Raw genomic sequence first — 14,158 nt, forward strand, 5'->3', positions numbered from 1 at the left:
AAATAGTGCTTTATTATGATCAAAATTTTAGAAATATATCTTAATTAAATTAAAATATTATTATTCTATTTTTTTTAATTATATAAATTTTGAGGCTCACATGATATAATCAGTAACTTTACTTTGTTAAAATACGTTAGAAATATTTAAATATCACGTAAGCTAGTAAGTTAAGAAGGTGTATAAACTATAAAGTTAAAAAAAATTAGGTTCATAGCTTTGGCTTTTGTTGAGAAAAAAGAAAACAAAATAAAAAGGGAGAAACAAAATAAATAATTAAATTATAAAAAACATATGCACAAAACAACATAATATAAAAAAATATAAAAATACAAAATTAATAATTAACCATATGCACTTTGTGGATTAATATTAATTATTTACTAACCATAATAAATTGAAAAATTATTATTATAAAAAGACAGTAATTATTTTTAAGTAGTTAATCCTATGTGTGATTAAATATTTTCCATCACTTTTGTTATTCTGGTCTGAGAGTTTTTTTAATTTATTCAAAAAAAAAAAATAATAAAGTTCTCACCTTGTAGCCGCCGCAACTCTTCACTTTCCTTAAGTCCATTGAAACTGTTCTGTGTTTGTTCAAGAAAATTGTTTCTCTTGATAAAGATTTAACCTTTTGGGGTTTAAGCTAAAACCCTTTGCTTCAGTTTCTCCAATAAACAGAATGGGAAAGAAATCAGGGAAGTTCAAGAAGAAGGAAAACAACTCTTCAAAGAAATCAAAAAGTGATTTTTACAATGAAGATGATGATATGATGAATGATGCTATTGATGTCTGTAAGTTTTTCCCTTTTATAAACTTTATGTACTAATCTTTTTAGCAAAGTTAGCATAAGATACAAAAATTTCAGACCCCATTTGTTGGATTATACTTAGTATGTTGTTGTTGTAGCATTAGATACAAGAATATATACGCAAAAATGGTTCTTTATAGAGAGAAATTTACTTTTTTGAGTTCTTGGATGGAGGGAGAGCATTATAGCAAAGATTGAGCTGGTATTTTGAGTTTTTATGGATTCTAAATTTTTCAAAAATGCAGCTTACTTGGTTGTTGATACAGTGTTATACATATTAAGTGGTGTTTTAAATATAAATACACGGTTTGAGCCAAACCTATTGGTTCTGCTGAACCCATAGGCAAAGCTATAGCTCCGTGAGGGTGATGGCTAGGGGCGAGGGCCAGCACGAGCACAAGAGAGAGAGTGTTAGAAAAAGTTGCTTGTTTATGTTAAAGATTTTATCTGTTTTGGTTGATTGTAGTTCATGAAAAGAGAGATATCATTCCACTGAATGTTAATGAAGATTCTGCAGAGTCGGATGAGGATAATGAGCATCCCGTGTATGATCTTAAGGTGATATTGGTTTTTTTTTGCAACTTATCTTCATACCGAAGGCTTATAAAATGTATTTAGAGATTAGAGTTCTAATTTGATGTAAAGCAAGTCAACTAATTACTCAAGGTTGGGGAACTGTTTCAATTGTATAGGAGGATGAAGATGAGGAGGCTGAAGATGACGACTTTGATGATGCTGAACTTACTGGCCTTGGTGCTAAAAGTATGCAATTAAATTCAAACTTGTAACTGCCTGTTGTTATCTAAATGTAATACTTTCGCTGAATTGCCTATCCTGTTTGTTTGTTATGAGATTCTTCTCTGATATTCCCTTTTAGTGCTTCTTAAGGCAACATAGAGCATAAGATTGGTTTATATTTATTTAAGGAGTTTCCTCTCTCAAAAAAAGAAAAAAAAACAGAAGAGAAATATAGCAGCTTTTACTATTTTAACTTCTCATTAAGATTTTGCAAATGCATGTGGGGTGGTGGTGAGAAGAATTCCTAGTGTTTGATTATTGAATTGAGGCTAATTAGACTGGAGACTAAATATTAATGGTGTGTTCGAACTGTGAAATATTGCACGAAGATCAGTAGGTCTAACCACTAAGTTACTATTTCTACTGTGGCTCCTGGTTTTTAAGTTTCTCTGAACTGAGCTTCTACACAGACGGCAGAAGGAAGACTCCTTTCATACTCATATATATATATATATATATATATATATATTTTTTTTTTTTTTATATTTTTTGATAAAAACATTTCATGCTCGTATATTTGTTGAAATAATAAGCTAATTTGTTTCCTTCCAATTCTGGCTTGTACATTTCTTTGGTTCTTGATCTCTTAATATATGCCCCTTTTTTGCCGTATTTCCTTGGATCTTCTGCTTGGGGCAGTCTTTTAATGTATTATTTTTGAGTACCATTTTTGCTTTAGTTGCAAGGACACAGAAATATCTACAAGCTACAATGGGTGGGGTTGAGGATGAAATGCACGATGAAGCTGAGCAGGAGAAAGAAGAGGCGTCTCTGTGGGGAAGAGCAAAGAAAAGTTATTATCAAAATAAAGAGGTAGCATTTCACCTAATTATTTGCTTAATTTTTGTCTTTTATGACATAATTATATACAGTACGCTTGGAGAAGCCAATACTTTACTGGCTTTAAAAACAACAATGTGATCTCAGAGGATTATCTTGTCCTTACTGTTTCAACAGTACCTGTAGGCTGTAACATAGTTCTTCAATCATGTCGTCATTTGCATGCAATACTTGATGTCGCTTGAACAATTTTGTTTGTTAGAATGTCGAAGAGTCAAGTGATGAGGACCTTATCGCCGAGGAGGAGGCAGAGGTATTGAGAATGCAGCAGAAAAAAGCTAAATCCTTATCTGCAGCAGATTTTGGTATTGAAGATGATGAACTCACATTTGAGGTGAGAAATTCAATTTTCATACAGTGTTTATTCGATGGGTTTTTCTTATACTTTGAGGTTGGAAGTGGAATCTTATGGGCAACATTGCAGGAAATTTTGGTCCAAGGAAAAACTGGATCAGCAGTTTCTGCAGATGAAGAAGCTAATAATGAAACTGGTACTGCTTATGAGGAAGTGCAGAAGGATTTGAATGCTTTGACAAAAGAAGAGCAAATGGATGTTGTCTATAGGTGAGCTTCTCTGTCCTGCATATACTAGTTTCATGGCAAAATGTTGCTTCTTTTAAGTCCAATTGCTTGTCATGGTCGACGATGTTATGTAATGTCACCAAGCATCATGATAATATCAGTATAGGGGAACGGAGTCACACAAGTTTAAATTAAATAGATATCAGTACATTCTCAATAATTGGGAAAACAAAATAGAAGAGAAAAAAGCAGGTGATGAACTAAGTTTTCCTACAGAATAGTATATGCTTAATTTTATGGCTAAAGGTTGTGGAAGTTGGCAACAACAATAACAACATACCTAGGTGTAGTCCCACAAGTGGGGTCTGGGGAGGGTAGGATGTACGCCGACCTTACCCCTACCTTTGTTGTGGAAGTTTGACAATAGAACAAAACTCTATGTGTTGCTCAGTTCAGACTCCAATATGACAATGATATTTGAGGACCCATTCCTGCAATATCCTTTGACCATTTAAAAATGGATCATGGTATGGTAGAGGGGCGGGCCCATTATCCAGCGAGTTTAGAAAGCTGTGATTGGTCCAAAAGGCGGGTCACAGACGGATTTCTTGGTTATAGAAAAAATGGATCATGGTATGTTTAGTGTCAGAGGTTTCAGTAGGAAGTTCCAATAATTGGCAGCTGTCCCTGTTAGATGTCTGATCTGCATGGAGATAGCAGACTTCAGGATATTGAATACCATGCTAAGCAGAGAATCTTACTGATGTAGATAAGGAAATTGGATCTCAGTGACACATTTTTGATAATGCATTGTGGTGGACTGATGATCATGCAATAAAAGACAGCGAGAAGGTGCATGCCTTGTGTCACATTTTTATCAATGGCTTCACATTGTTTATGAGGAAGTAATTTTATTTCTAGGAAGTACAATTTAGTAGTGCGGCAAAGTGGCAGGTCAAGAGTGCAATGTCAGAAGATCTTGAGAAGTGGGCCACTGCATGTTAGTAACCACTGCATCTATTTTCTTACATGTGCCTCATTAGCTTTTATTTGTATTTAGATCACGTAGAACAAGGAGAAAAGTGGCTTGTGGGTCGTAATTGAGTCACAAGATCAAGATGTTGTTGAATATTCAAGGGTAGTTAGCTGAGGTTCAAACCCCAACAAAGGCAAAAACACTAGGTAATTTGATTTCTTCTCATCTGTCTTGGGGGACTGGGTTACCCAATACCTATGTTGGCAGGAGGTAGCATGTACCCCGTGAAATTTCCTGGACACCATGGATATTAAAAGTAGTAGTCAAAGGTAGCTAACTATACAAAGGTATGGGAGTCAGGGAGCTACTTCAGAGGGTCAACAAGGGAGAATGAAATGGAGCTTCACAAGATTTGAGGATTCACTTTGGAGTTCAGTCCATGATATAGATGAGATCACCAAATATCTAGTTATCCCCTGGACGAGATCACTAAATATGTAGTTAGCCTCCTGTCCGAATTTATTGTACAGGATCAGAAATGTTCAGTTGAGATGTCAGTCTGTCACGGCGCAGTGGCCTTCTTTTATGGAATTCTACATTCCATGCTTGTGATAAATTCAAATAAAAAATAAGAATCTTCGATGTGTGTATCTGCTTCTACTGTCCTTGGCTAGATATATCTGGTAGGTTGCGATCATTTTCTTTTGCATGTTATATGATGCTTCTAACTTGAAGTTATGCTTCTGATCTATGATCTTCTTGTGGTTACAGTTCTGCACCTGAATTGGTTGGTTTGCTGTCTGAGCTTGGTGAAACGCTTGAGCAGCTCGATAACAAAGTTAATCCCCTATTCAACAAGGTGTGTGCGTTGGAAATTCCACTAACTACAGGCAGTTACTATTATGCTATTCAAATCTGAGGGTGCTGTGGAAGATACTTGTCTAACTGCTTCTCGGTTCTCGCCAAATGCCAAATTTTGTTTTCATTGTGAAATCCACACCTACATTCTAGACCTGCTTTCTGTGGTTCCCTTTAAACAGTTTTGGGGTTCTTTGGTGACAAAATCTTTGTAGTTAGTTACTCGGGCTATGTTAGTGATATAAAGATTCTCAGCTGAAAGGTTGAAATAGTGAAGGTTTAGAAATGATTGCTTAGGGTAGTATAACTGACAAGTATAGTTAAAATAGTGAGTATTGACTCATATAACAATGGAATTAGTCATTCTCCTAGTTAGAAACTGAATGCAGTTTTTGGTAATATTACACCTGTCAGCATTTAACTTCCATTTTTCTCTATAAAGATTAATGGAAAGAATATGATAAAAGGCGGGATGCACTACATTGAGGTGAAGAAGCTGCTGCTGCTGTCATATTGCCAAGCTATAACTTTCTACCTTCTTCTCAAATCTGAGGGGCAGCCAGTTCGTGATCATCCAGTCATTTCACGCCTTGTGGAGATCAAGAATCTGTTGAATAAGGTTACAACTCTTATCATAGGATTCAAATAACTAAACATGACCAAATTACTGCTTGCCAGTTTTTGTTAATTCTGTTAACGAAGATCTTATTTGCTGAAAGCTCAGTCGCTTGATTATATGGTATATGCATAATTTATGAGATAAGACTGCTTTATCTAGTCTTTGAGATATATGCTAAGCAAATTGTGTTCCCATACACGTTGAAAACATTTACTTGCCGACCACCTCATATGGTAATATCAGCAGACTTTCAATAAAAGGTACTACCACTAGCTTGTAAAAATGGAAAAGGTTAACACAAGTATCGGGTAACTCTGTCCATCAAGGCTTAGACAGAGAGGAAGAAATCAGTCAATCGCCTAGTTTTTTGCCTCACTAGCAGTTGAACTCGAGACCTCAAGTTCTCATGGTTCTCAATCCACTTCATTAACCACTAGGCCATTCACTTCATTAACCTCTAGGCCAAACCCTTCGGTGCCTCTTGGATAATTATTCTAAGTGAATACCCCATAAAAATATTTTCCAGCCTTCTTCTTAATTTGTTTGATAAATGTCTGTCTAGCATAGCTAAACTCATTTTTCAATTAAGTTAAATACGTGGATATCCCTGGAAGGATTCTGTAATTCTTTAATCATGTTTTCTTGAGTCTTGGAGAATTTGAAGTTGAAATAATATGCTAAGTGATCATAACCTAACGTATCAAATTTGTCAATCATGTAGCGACTTGACATTTTTAGCTTGTTTAGATGCTAAATGATGTTGCCAAATAGTTGATAAGTCCTCTCCCTGTTCTTCTGTTTTATTCGATTTTTGGCTAGCTTCATTGCGTATATTTAGCTGCCAGTTGCTAAGTCCTCTCCTTGTTCTTCTGCTTTATTCAATTCTTGGTTAGCTTCATTGCGTATACCTGTTCCTCTCTTCCTATTTTTATAGGTGTTAACAAATTAATGTTTGCAGATGAAAGAACTTGATGGATATCTTCCTTCTAAACTAGAAGACTTGTTACACAAGAATGTTGATAATATAACTGGTGTAAAGTTGGTGGGAAGGACCTTGGATTCTGAATCTCTTCCCAGTAGTGACAAGCCTTCTGTGGTATCAACTGATATTAAAGAAGCAGAGGTAATTTTCAGTTTGATTCGTCTTATTTTGTTGCTCAAAGCTTAATTTTTTCCCTTCTTTTATGGGCTGATTTTGAATGAATCCTTTTGTTGTTCTTACGGAGCAACTCTGTAAAATTTAGTGTAATTTTTTCTATTGTTTTAGCCTCAGGAAGCTGAGTTGGTGGACGCAAATGGTTTAGACATTCAACGGAAAAAGGAATCAAAACGCAAACGCCAGGTAAATGGTGTATGTATCTAAGCACACCTCTGTTTTGCTTATCAACCATCAGCAGGCGAGTCCATTGTCACTGTTACTATACGGAAGTGTCACCAGACTAGTGCCAGTGTCATTGTCTTCTTTTTTTACCAGTAAGATGTAGATCAAAATTAACTAACGTTTAAGAATTGTGGCAGGATGATCACGTTGGTACCCAAAGCATGGAAATGTTGAAAGTGAGAGCTTCCCTTGAGGAAAAACTGAAGCAGACAGGTGTCTTAAGTTCCATTGCATGGAAAACTGAAAAACAAAACAAGCGCTCACGGCTACTGAATGGGTATCAATTTGCTTCACAATTTATTGCTCCACCTTCCTCTTCTGTTAGTCTTCATAACATAATGCAAACATGAAATTACTGATGGGAAGTGCAATGAATTATATGCAGGCTGTTGGCAACTCCTGATGATTTTGATGATGATGCCATGGGTGCTGAAGATGATCGCGAGACGCGAAGTTTAAACAAGCTATCTAGGCTTCTAACTCCGCAAGTAGCAAAACCCAAGGTGTGGATCACAAATGCTTTAATTTTGTCTTCATTTTGTTGGTTTTCTTGTAAATAAGTATGTCTTTTATGTGTGTATGAAACTGCATTGAGATTGATTCTCTGAACTTACGGAATTTGACGGTCTTTTTGACACTAGTAACATTTGTTTTCAGTCAGTACTTAGGTAGTACTGAAAAACCATATTTACAAAAAAAAAAGAAAAAGATTATTGCCTTTCCAATGCTAAACCAAGGTCTAGATGGACCCTAAAACATCTATAATTGACTCAGTCTCATCGGAGTAGACATTTGTACACCAAAAACAGAACAACAAAATACATTGAAGCTCGACTTCCTGCAGGTTGTTATCCCTATTTTCATAACATCTATCATTTCTCTCTCTCCATGTAGTCCACCATATACAAGCAGGGATCATCCTCCATCTTTCTTTGTTTGTAGCCCCAACTCCAGCCTCCTCCCAACTGAAAAGAGTCTCATCAATCTTACTAGGCATACTCCATGAAATGCCTCACCAGCATCCTTACATAAGAAACACCAGCTCATGTAGACAACCTTTCACTTTCTAAGGTTCTGTGCTGTCAAAATCACCCCTCACGAAGATCTGTATTACGAGATCAAAGAAATACAGTGTGGTTGAATAATTGTGCAAGGAGTAACTACTGACGATATTAAAGTACTGCAAACTTTGTTTTGTTACAAACACTTCTTCTCCTTCCTGTTTCCTCGGTCTTTTATTCATATAAGTGTGTAGGTCAGATTGGAGCAAGATTTTATGAGAACATATTCCCCATATTCGGGGACAAGGGGCGGAACGACCTCTCGATCTACTTACTGCAGCCCAGGAAGAAAAACGTCGTCTAGGCGTTCCCTGTTGCTCCGATCTCCCCTACGCCTAGGACGTTGTCTGGGCCAAGAGCCATAGTTAGTTGCTGTTTCTGGTTGTTTCTTCCTCGTTGTTGATACCGGCAAGACCCAGCCAGATGATGTCCGCTGGTTGGTAGTGAGAGGGCTCTTAGTACCTGCATACCCAAAAGAGGGCGCTGGTTAAAAAACAATCATTTGATTTTCTTTCTTGCTCTCCCTTAGCAGCGGGAAAGGAGTCTATCTATCTGCCTAGCTTTGGTAGATTTCCCCCAACGCAATCCACAGAAATTCCACGAATCCCTTGGTGGATAAGTCCGACGACTCAGCAGCAGTGCGGAATTGAGTTTCTTGTCTGGTGGATCTGATCTATAGTTAGGGGGCAATACATACCAAAAGGTTCGAAGAAGGAAGGCGCATAAGAGTATATAACCAACCTACCCTTCTGTATAACCTATTCACATTAGTGAAGCGGTTGGATGCATAAGGGAAGTGCACGTTTGTGAGACCTTAGTCGGGATGCATAGGTGAGTCAACCTACGAGCACGGAAGAGCGTGGTACCGCTACCCCTCTCTAAGTAAAGGTAAGATTCTTAGCCCTGTAGATGACTCCATCTAAAATACAATAGGGACAGCCGTTTTCGGCTGCTCGTTTCGTATCTTGAAGAAAGAGTAGGCTTAAGTAATGGAATAGGGGTCAGGTCAATAATAGCTATGCTATTGCCCTACTGATTTAAGGCCTCCGCCCGATCCCGAATGCACATTTTTTCGGGTTCATCTTCAATTGATGTTTTCTTAACCTTTCGAAGACCTTGCGTAAATTTTCGATGTGGTCGGTTCTTTCTTTTGAAAAGACTACCAAATCGTCCACGTAAGGCTCGCATATGTTATGTAGGAGGTCACTGATAATTAGTGTCATCGCTCTTTGATATGTTGCACTTTCTTTTTCTTTTTTTGGGGCATATCGTAGTAAGGAAAGGGAGTGAGGGCACTCATTCGAATCGAATAGCTGAAACTACTATAACTCCTATTTTTCTGCTTTAAGAGAAGCCTTCTAGCTCGTTTTAAAGCGTTGAAGAGAGAGATAGGACATTCTAAAGATAGTTGTTGAGGAAGCGATTTCTAACTACGAGTCCGTTTTCAAGCTAACTGAATGCCTATCTGCTGCTAGTTCTGTTCCACTTTCTAAATAGAAAGGAAGAGGTCAGTCACCAACAGGAGGAGGATATGAAAGAGAGTACCAACAACCATTCCACTCGAGCGGAACTTCTAACTGAAGTTGCTCACGTTTTTCAGCAGGGTCTGGGCTACGGGGTCCTTTTTCTATCTTATGCGTTCGGGGACGGCCCCTCATGGATGCTATCTATTCTAATTCGAACTTGTTGGATGCCAACTCGGCCCTTCGACTTAGTGCGTCGGCAAATTGGTCCTCCCAGGCTTGTACTCAAAGACCATGTCGAACCCTGCATCAAAGTCTTGTCACCCTGCCCGCTTGGGGTCTGAGTAAGGAAAGAGCTCGTAGCCGCGTTATTGGGCTTGTCTTGTTGATAACCTTGAGACCGGCGAAGACTGTGCTCCAGCTGGTGGTGAAGGAAAGGGGGAAGCGACTCGTTCCTTCCTTGCGGAGGAGTTAAAACAGACTATGACGGCTCCGTTGCTTTATATCTTTCTTTTCATTTTCTTTTATTTATCTAAATAATTAGAACTTATTGTTGAAGATAAAGTCAAGTTGAAGATCACTTTTGACCTATATTCCTGATATAGAAGAAAGAAGCCTTTAGCAACTACTAAGAAAGTAATCTCTTAAGTAAAGGGTACTAATAGTTCTTTAAAAGGTTCTCTTGGGGTGCTATGTCAAAAGTGATGTGATTCCCGGGGGGGATCAGGAAGGAGATATAGCAATAGACGGCCTATTTTGAGCTTGAAAGAAGAACTGCTACGCCCCTTTACTTAAGTAATATCCTAAGCTTCTCTCTTAGCCCTTTTCTCAGCCTATTCTAATTTCACTATTCTATTAGTCAAGGTTTTTGAAAGAAAGTCTAACAGACGTGGGAAAACTGACTGATAGTGAGGGTTGGCGCCCTGTAGTGAATGTGGTAAGAGGTGTATAACCATTACCCTTTCCTTTCGGTGGGCGAGAGGAGAAGTGTTGTTTGCAAGCGAACCCAATAATGCCAGGAGGCGGATTCGGTACACTCTTTCCTCGGATAGAGACAGAGCTAAAGCAGCCTATCTCAGTTCTTCTCCTAAACGTGGGACTCATATTCGTGAGCCGTCAATGGGGGAGGAAGCTCCTCCGTCTCTTCTTCGCCGCCTAATCCCTACCTTTACCTTTAGCTGGGTCAAGGCGGGAAGGAAGCCTCTTTGGCACGTATGAGTAGCTGTCACGAATCGAAGTTTCAAAAGCCAAAAGAGAGATTTGGAGACAAGAAAAAAGTTGGTTGAGACACGGGATGATAGGGCGGGCGGCCGACTTTCGGTACTTTCTGCCAACTCGATTTCAATACTAAGTAAGCTCCTCATCGCATAAGTAAGAAAGTTCAGCTACAGAGGGTAAGGAGAGGGGCGGACGAGAGTTCTAATAATTCTCTTCCTTCCGGTCTGCGAGCGTCCCATCTTTTTCTTACTTGGATGAAGAAAGACAGAACCTCTCTTTTCGGCCACAGCCAGCAGTTCGCTTTCCACTTCCGAATACCAAAGAGCGATTGAGAGAAGAGCAGTACGTAGGACTTAAAAAGAGGGTTCCTTCCTCTCTTCACTCTCCTAATTTCGATCCTCACCTTTCTGGTGCCAAAGGCCTACCCTTCCACTTTACAGGAAGTTCTAAAGGAAGAAGTCGAAAAGGAAAAGAAAGTCACCTTTCCTGCCAACCTCCTGGCTTTATTCTTATACTGATCGAGCTGCACTATTTTTTATTCTAATAGATTCCACTTCGCTTGCTTGCACGACTTCCCCCTTGCTTAAAAAAAAGGGGGCAAGTCAAGTAAGTAAGCAGTGATCTGAACCACTTTGAAATAGAAAGAAAGATAGAAGGAAAGCAAGAAAGAACTATCTGACTTCGCTATCTTTCTATGAGCTCCTAGGAAAGAGATCCTACTCCCAAAGAAAGGAAGCTTAAGAATAGTCATTAAGAGAGGTGACCCTCTTTTGCTTTTTCAAGCTATGAATGTAGAGATCAGGTTGAAGAGTGAAAGGGACGAAGTGGTATGAAGTTGCTTGAACCTAGCGCTCGGGAGGTTGTGCTCGACCGAAAGGGTAAGGGCAAGAATACTTGGCTGGACGTAGTTCAGGATCGATGTAATTGAGACAACTAAGTAGAGGATGGGAAGATGTGAGGCCGGCCAAAGGTGGTTCTATATAGCTCTTACGCTTTTACAACTCGTACTATTTTATTTGAAAGTGAAATCCTTTTTTTTTTTTTGGCATCATCCGGGATTATCAGTCCCGGTTGGAAAGTCTTCCAACTTTCCAATTAGGATTTTCCGAGCACACAGATTTTTTTCATTTGAATAATAAGGGTAATTTGGTTGTTTGGTTAATTCTAAGGATGTCGAATGGAGCACTAACAAGGGTTGTGTTCGAAGGTCAATTGTGTTGTAGCTGTTAAAGGCTACTTCACTATTGGTCAAGAACTAATATCTTGTTATAATCTCTAGTTCTATCCCGATATCGGTTATCCTTCCCAGAAGCTTCGGCTAATGGAAAAGATAATCTTTAAAGGAATAGAACCCCTGGTTGGAACCCAGGCGCCCCCCCCCGAGACCGATTCGTTTGGTCCGACAGGGAGAGTGGAAAGCCTTAGTGGGATCATCGAAACACACAAAACATATTATTATGACTTTATGAAAAAAATTTTGTGCGATCGAAAGATCTCCTAAGTTTTCCTGGCGGGGCATGTTTGAACATGCCCGACGATTAAAGGGACTTCTCTTTCGAGTTCCTCTAGTCGCCACTGCGTCCATGTCCAAAGAGATTGCCCTTGCGGGATGTTCCTTTGTTAAGCAAGTCAGATACTTAAAACAGAAATCTGGATTCTTGTACACTGCCTTATATTTAAAGCAATGTGCAGTATCCTTACAGCGGTACTATGCTGGTAATTACCATAAAGGTGATTTACTTTCTGTTCCAGTATCCCTGACCAGGTGTGGTATTCCCAAGATCATACCCGCCGTATTACGAAAACATGTAAGAGCGAAGTCTGATCGAGGTGATAAATTGGTTAAACTTTACCTATCGTGGTTTGGTTTAGCTAAGTTGATATTGGTTGCCAAGAAAGTGACTAAGGCAACCTTTTCTTCTATATTCACTTTTTTGCTTTATCAAAAAAACAGATATATGGATATATTTTTTTTGCTTAATCGCCTGGTATTTGAAACCAATCAGTAATTGCTTAGGGGCCATTAAAGGGGGAATCACTCCTTACTAGGAATTTCTCCATTCCCAGAGCTCGAACTTGATGACTACATGTGTCATGGGTGTGTATTTTGCTTCTGTTAAAGTGGACTTCTGTTAATCATTTTCCTTCCATGGAATCTTTTTCTGCTTTCGGAATTCGTCTAGTATGTCTCCTGTGATTTAACCTAATTAGATGTATTATAATAAGTCTTTTTCCTTTTGGAAGATAATTTCTGGTGATGATGATTTACCTAAACGAGATGACATTGGAGAAAGGAGAAGAAAGCATGAACTGAGAGTTCTAGCCGGAGCTGGAGTTGAACCTACTGATGATGTCAACCATGAGACTGGTGACCATGCAAGCGATGATGTTGCTACTTCTGACGATAGTGAAATGGACTCAGATATGGAATTCTACAGAGAAGTCGAAAAACAACATTCAGCTAAGCTTGCTGCTAAAGAAAAGATGTATTCCAGGTTAGACTCAATATGTTTTTAAGATTGTTAAAGCAAGCATTCTAAACTTCTTTTATGTGAGAGATTTCGAGAATGCCTCAACAATATCGATTATTATGTATATCCTTTTACGTCCTGCATTTGAATCACTTAATTCACCACAATTTGCCACTGTAGATCCCCAGCTATGCTGTCAACACCAGAAACCGTTGTGGATGGGAAGCGCCAGATAAATTACCAGGTAAGACATCAGTTTTGCTGCCTATTGCAATCATGACATTCCTTTTTCTTTCACTAAACTCGTCGTCGTTTCCCTATTTTCTAGATGGAGAAAAACAGAGGCCTTACTCGTAACCGTAAGAAGCAAGATAAAAATCCAAGGAAGAAATACAGGGTAAGTGACTAAAACAGAATTACTTGTGCTTTGAAAGAACCAGTTTCCTTATATAACAATGTTAACAAACTGTGTGTCTCTCAGGGGAAACATGAAAAGGCTCAGAAACGTAGAGAAGGACAAGTTCAAAAAATTAAGAAACCAAGTGGTCCTTATGGTGGAGAAACTACAGGAATTAATGTAGGTATTAGTCGAAGTATCCGATTCAAGGGGTAAGTCATGTGATGTGTGGGTCAGACACACGTCTCAAAGTTTAAGTGCTTCAATAGACAAAAGCTTAGTATTTAAGTGGAGAATGGTAAAGTTGTGTACTCGTTATTCACCGAGTTCAAAACCTTGCATATCGTGTATACAAAGTTTAGGTTTTAAAGCCTTGGTGATGTTAAAGCTGGTATACCAAAAAAGACTGATATTCCTTTGAAGGAAATTACCTGCAGAGAAAGAACATTTACAAGACCTTGAACTCATCTCTAAGTTTTGTCCTTAGATGATATTTAGTCTTAAATTTAGATTTTTTTTTATGTTTGAATTTATGTGTTTATACTTACTAGTTCTGTGATAGCATGAGTTATATTAAAATCACTATTATTTTCTCCTAAAATTACTATTATGTATATATTTTTAAGAGTTAAAACTCGTTAAGAAATGTTATAGTAATATACTTATATCATGTAATAACGATTTACATAAATCATGTTATATTTATTAAAAAACAATTGATGTTATAACATTATACATAA

General features: G+C 38.2%; 1 protein-coding gene across 2 annotated transcripts; it reads left to right on the top strand.

The window, feature by feature from the left end:
- Positions 1-493: 493 nt before the first annotated feature.
- LOC107003028 (something about silencing protein 10-like) lies at positions 494-13,947 on the top strand. 2 transcript variants are annotated; one of them, XM_015201269.2, is made up of 16 exons: positions 494-797; positions 1,281-1,372; positions 1,507-1,576; positions 2,292-2,425; positions 2,655-2,786; positions 2,877-3,016; positions 4,722-4,809; positions 5,251-5,427; positions 6,386-6,550; positions 6,695-6,778; positions 6,946-7,085; positions 7,194-7,311; positions 12,795-13,045; positions 13,202-13,265; positions 13,350-13,418; positions 13,503-13,947. In XM_015201269.2, the coding sequence occupies exons 1-16, from the start codon at positions 686-688 to the stop codon at positions 13,632-13,634; spliced, it is 1,968 nt and encodes a 655-aa protein (XP_015056755.1). In that variant the 5' UTR covers positions 494-685; the 3' UTR covers positions 13,635-13,947. The 2 variants fall into 2 exon arrangements, with proteins under 2 accessions (XP_015056755.1, XP_015056757.1); XM_015201271.2 differs by having other exon boundaries at positions 6,695-6,769.
- The last annotated feature ends 211 nt before the right edge of the window (positions 13,948-14,158 follow it).

This window comes from Solanum pennellii, chromosome 11 (genome assembly GCF_001406875.1).
Source record: "Solanum pennellii chromosome 11, SPENNV200".
Classification (NCBI taxonomy): domain Eukaryota; kingdom Viridiplantae; phylum Streptophyta; class Magnoliopsida; order Solanales; family Solanaceae; genus Solanum; species Solanum pennellii.